The 6,000-nt window shown below is 29.0% G+C and overlaps 1 protein-coding gene across 1 annotated transcript in view; it reads right to left on the minus strand.

The window, feature by feature from the left end:
- Positions 1–3,539, minus strand: part of LOC145296774 (WD repeat-containing protein 36-like) — a 62,258-nt gene extending 58,719 nt beyond the window's left edge. The window contains exon 1 of the mRNA XM_080142830.1: positions 3,297–3,539. Within this exon, the coding sequence (XP_079998956.1) occupies positions 3,297–3,440 (144 nt within the window). The 5' untranslated portion in view covers positions 3,441–3,539. The remainder of the gene's footprint in view (positions 1–3,296) is intronic.
- Positions 3,540–6,000: the final 2,461 nt, after the last annotated feature.

A 6,000-nucleotide genomic window follows, 5' to 3' on the forward strand; every position in this document is an offset into this window, starting at 1 on the left:
CATTTCCTTTTTAACTACGGAGGATGAAAAATACTAATTTTGGTTAACACACGCAATAAAAAGAGACATTATGTCCGTTGGACTAATCTGTATTTCATAAATTTCATTTTAGTAGCAGCAGCTATTTATAGCTTTGCGCAAAACACATTGGGAAAATGCGATTTTCTACGACCCTCGCTTTAAAAAATCCTTTTATTTAAAAAATACATGGAATTTAAAATATAAATATGGACAAATTCTTAACAATGAAGAATAGAACTACTCATTTAATAGTATATTCTTTTAAGTAAGTGATTTTTTGGCAAGTCAAAATATGCTGATTTTCTTTATATTTTTTTTTTAAAGAAAACCACTTTAAAAAAAACAAATATTGCATAATTTGCTATTAAACCTGTTATTTTTTTTTAATTTGGTCTTTGCTCCTTTAATTGAAAAAAAAAAAAATTAGGGTTTGAATTACATAGTTATAAGCTTCGAAAAATAGCAAGTTGAATTATTAAAGTTCTGATCATCATTTTTAATGGCCACTTTCTGATACACCTAATGTACAGTACTACAGTAATACAAACCTCTTTCCTGTGTCTGACGATCGTTTTCATCACATTCTATTTATTTTCTTGGTGCTAGTGCACTTACTGATCCGCGCTATTTTTTAAATCGTATTTCCAAGTTTAATTAAAGTTTTATGATATGTTTTTGGTACTAGTAGTGCACTAGGTGTATCAGAATTTTTGTAGGAATTTTTGACACCCCTAACACGAAACTGCAAATAAAATATAAAAAACTCATAATTTCTCTTTTAAAGGTGGGTTGTTTATTTTCTTTATGGATTATACTTCCAAAATAAACTATTAAAGTTGTATAAAAAGTAATAGAAATATTTTTTTAAAAATAGTAATGAAATTAATTGAATGTTACGAGTTCAGTATTTTTCAATTTTTAAACTTTAAAAATCTATCAAAATTTTTCTATTGATTCTATTTTACGATATTTTCAGGGTCAATGTGAAATGTTATGCTCTTTCCAATAAACCGAATATATGTTAGACAAACGTTTTTTTTTTAATTCACGCCCCCCCATTTTGAAATCTCTATTAAAAAGTAAATAATTAATTTATGTACCAAAGTTTCATATATCACAAATTGAAGATAAAAGATCAATAAATAATATATTAAAATTTAAAAACAAAACAAAAAAGTAGTGTTATTTTAGAAATTTACCTGTAAAGTCCGAAGTTTAAAACCTTTTTTTAAAAAAAACCCATGTTGTTTTTTTTTGTGTGTTTTTTTTTAATGAAACCTTGGTCCTTGCTCCTTTAATTGAAAAAAAAATTAGGGCTTGAATGACATTTTTCGAGGAGTTATAAGCTTCGAAAGATGGTGGGTGGAATTATTCAATAGTCTTCACGAAATTTCTGACACTGCTAAAATAATAACATTTAAAAAGCCGTTCTTAACATGGGGAGGGGAGGGTGTTTTGTAGCTATTCTATACTTTAACCTTACAATTGAATAAAAAAAAACAGGTACTCATGCAGTAGGTGTCAGAAATTTCGTGAAAAATAGTGAATAATTCCACCCCGTCTTTCCAAGCTTATAACTCCTCGAAAAATGTCATTCAAGCCCTAATTTTTTTTTTCGATGAAAGGAGTAAGGACCAAGGTTTCATTAAAAAAAAAAAAAACAAACAACGTATTTTAAAAAAAAAAAAAAAGGTTTTAAACTTCTGACTTTACAGGTAAATTTCTAAAAAACACTACTTTTTTTGTTTTAAATTTGAATATATCATTTATTGACCTTTTCTCTTCAATTTGTGATATATAACACTTTGGTGAGTAAATTAATTATTTACTTTTTAATAGACATTTCAAAATGGGAGGCGTGACTTATTCGACCCCCTGTCTTTCCAAGCTTATAACTACTCGAAAAATGTAATTAAAGCCCTAATTTTTTTTTCAATTAAAGGAGCAAGGACCAAGGTTTCATTTAAAAAAAAGAAAAGAAAAAACAAACAACGTGGTTAAAAAAAAAGGTTTTAAACTTCGAACTTTGCAGGTAAATTTCTAAAAAACCCTACTTTTTTTATTTTAAATTTGAATATATTATTTATTGACCTTTTCTCTTCAATTTGTGATACATAAAACTTTGGTGAGTAAATTATTTACTTTTTAATAGACACTTGAAAATGGGGAGGGGGCGTGAATAAAAAAAAACGTTTGTCTAACATATTATATTCGGTTTATTAAGAAGAACATAAAATTTCACATTGACCCTGAAAATATCGTAAAAATAGAATTAATAGAAAAATTTTGATAGATTTTTAAAGTTTAAAAATTGAAAAATATTGAGTTCGTAAAATTCATTACTGTTTTTTAAAAAATAAAAAAAAAATATTTCTATTACTTTTAAAACAACTTTAATAGTTTATTTTGGGAGTATAATCCATAAAGAAAATAAACAACCTACTTTTAAAAGAGAAATTACGAGTTTTTTATATTTTATTCGCAGTTTCGTGTTAGGGGTGTCAAAAATTCCTACAAAAATTCTGATACACCTACTCATGCAGAGAGTGATCCGTGCTGAAATAATAACGTTATTTAAAAAGCCATTCTTAACATGGGGAGGGGAGGGTGTTTTGTATCTATTCTGTACTTTAACCTTACAATTGAATAAAAAAAAACATATCATAAAACTTTAATTAAGCTTCGAAATACGATTTAAAAAAAAATAGCGCGGATCACTCTTTGCATTAGCATCCCATTTTCTTTAATAAATAATTTTTTATCTTATCGATTTTCGTAATGTTTGGATATAATTATCATAAAAGTACGAGGAATACGTAGATAACATTGTTTTCCTGTGAAATTCAATATTACGATTTCCGAAATTTCGTCCCAATAGTGTAGAAGCGCCAATTATTAGGTAGAAGCACAGAATAATTACAAGACACTCTCTCCTCCCCATGTTAAGAATTGTTTTCAAAATAACATTATTTCAACACGGTAACAAAAGTGCATAAGTATCACATACAATTGCAACTTCTATTTAGTCATGGCTGCTAACCCTGTAGATTAAATAAAACGTTATGTTCAGAATTCCAAAAGATTCTCCAGTTCGACAAGATACAACACCTGAAGAAGGTCGGGGGTTACATCGACCGAAACGTTGTGAACTTGCACGGACGATAATAACAGTAGTCGGAATAATGCAAATTAAACACGTGGAAGACATCTTGCGTCAATAACAATTCAGGAATATAAAACCAATACGTTAAATTCCATCTATTTTGTTTACTTACATTGTAGGTATGAAAGTTTTTTCCAACACTGGTTATGACATAATGTTCTTTTCTTTTTTCTTGATATCTGATGGCCAAAGGAACGTGATTACTTACGTATCCTAAAGCACGATAGCCCGTAAATATTTTACTCGCTGACGGCATTTTTTGTTATATTCTATTACTTTGAAAATTTATCAAATAATAGAAGCCATAAATCCACACGTGGAGAAGCCGGAAACGGTGATCTAATTATTTGTCCCTGCTATAAAACAAATCCGGCGAAGGTTTTAATTTTTTTGGTGCTTATGCACTTATTGAACCATGCTATTTTTAAATAGTATTTTCAAGTTAAATTAAAGTTTTACGATATCTTTTTTTATTATTATTAAATTTTTACTTGAAAGTTCAAAACACCCTCCTCTCCCTATATTAAGAATGACTTTCTAAATAACGTTATTTTAGCACGGTTAAATAAGTGTTTACCAATTTTTTAAAAAGCTTTTAGGGTACTAGTGCAGAGAGTGATCCGGACGTAAATAATAACATTATTATTTAAAAAGCCATTCTTAACATGGGGAGGGGAGGGTGTTTTGTACCTATTCTATATTTCAACCTTACAATTGAATAATAAAAAAAAGCATATCATAAATTAAACTTGGAAATACGATTTAAAAAAATAGCGCGGATCACTCTCTGCACTAGCACCGCTTTTAGATACGTAAAAGAAATAATGTGAAAATGAAATCGAGAAGTTCATTCGTGTTCTTTATTATTATTATCTAAATGTTTGTTGACTAGATATTTTTTTTTTTTATTAAATAGTAATAATAATAAATATTTACGCAAAAGAAAACTTACAAAAGATAATTGCAGTTCTTTCTAAACAAATAAGAAAGGACTTCCCTTTCAACTAAAAACAATAAAACAAAATTAGAACAGAATCATTAAATCGCATTATTAAAATTTAAAAAAAACAAAAAAAACACAGAAAATTTAACTGCAATTGACTTAGAAGCGGAAGTTGCCGGTGTATGCTGGAAAATAGTCCCTTCTATAGAAAATAATCACAGGCTTATTTATTTATTTATTTATTTATTTATTTATTAGCCTCTTCACAATAGTAGAGCTGCAGAGTCTGTTGGATTGATGTAAAAAGGCAACAGAAGAATGGACTCAGGTGAAAACGTCGAGTGGAAGAAATAATAGCTCGGTTACCAAACCGGACTTCCGTTTTTATTGTGAAACAAATTGGCACAATATGTAGTTTTCTAGAATATTATTTAGATACCCCCCACCAACACCAAAAAATAAAAAAAGAAAGAAAAGTACTTGTGCGTGTTTACTTTCACAAATCCTAGTCGCATTTTCTTCTTGGGATTAAATTCTTAGTTCTTTTATAATTTGATTCATTTTTCAAAAATAATTTATTTTTAGTCATGTTATGCAGATTTAAAGTTGTATTTTCTAACCTGGAAAACTTTGGATAACATATTTATTTGATATAAAGTCAAAATATGAGCCCCTCCCTACCCATCATCACTGTCTAACATTAACTTTTCACCGTTAGTTTCATATATTTATTACAAAACAAACAAAAATAAGAAAATTTTTCCAACAAATAATTAAAAAAAAAACCCGCACTTTTGCATTATACGGACGGTGCCAGTGTTAGAGGGCGATAACTCCAATTAAATATCAAACATAAGTAATTTAAATACATAAAACATTATTCCATGTTTTAAAAGGATGTCCTCTATAGTATCAGACCTGACAGAATGGTTAATTGTAGGTATAGACCGTTTCATACCCTTGAAAAAATTCCAGCAAAAACCTAACAGCCAGCCGTGGTTGGTTCTCTCCGGAATATGCTGCTGCCATTGTGCACAGGAATCACTTTTTCCATTGCTTCCAATGTAACAAATGTACTGAGACTAAAGCCTCTTTCAGGACTGCCAGCAACCACTGTAAAAGACTAATGAAGAACGCGAGAGAGTTGTATGCTCAGTCCGTCAAGTCCAAAGTGGCTGAGCAGCAGCTTGATTCCCACCATTTTTGAGAAATAGCAAACAGGATCCTGAACAGAAGTGTGTGCTTTTAATAATTAATTTATGTGCCAAAGTTTTATATATCACAAATTGAAGATAAAAGATCAATAAAGAAAATATTCTAATTTAAAACAAAAAAAAAATAGTTTTTTGGAAATTTACCTGTAAAGTCCAAAGTGTGAAACCTTTTTTTTTTTTTCTTAAAAAAAAACACGTTGATCTTTTTTTTTTTTTCTTCAATGAAAGCTCATGTTATGCTTACATCATCATGTAAATACCAGATGCTGACGGCAAATTTTTCTATTTCATTTAATGTTTTCTTTTTTTAAGTATTTAAAAAAATTTATTCGATAAAGAAGTATTAAAATATATCAATCAAAAACTCATGTATTTCATTAAAAGACTTTTTAAAAAAAAAATTGATGAAGCGGATTTTTTGTTCTAGGGGAAAAACTTATAAGTGAATGTGCGTTTCCTTTTTAACTATCATCAATGGACCTAAGGTAATCTCGTCAACATCAGACAAAGCCAAGCTCTTTGTTAAGAACTTTGCGGCTAATTCCATACTATGCGATCAAGACTGCCCCCCTCCTGTATCTTCTTCTGTATCAGAAAACATTCTATGCGACAATAAATATTTGTGCGTGGTGTTGCCAAGCTAATCATAAACCTTGATT

Source organism: Euprymna scolopes, chromosome 17, assembly GCF_053919585.1.
Source record: "Euprymna scolopes isolate OS-2025 chromosome 17, ASM5391958v1, whole genome shotgun sequence".
NCBI lineage: Eukaryota > Metazoa > Mollusca > Cephalopoda > Sepiida > Sepiolidae > Euprymna > Euprymna scolopes.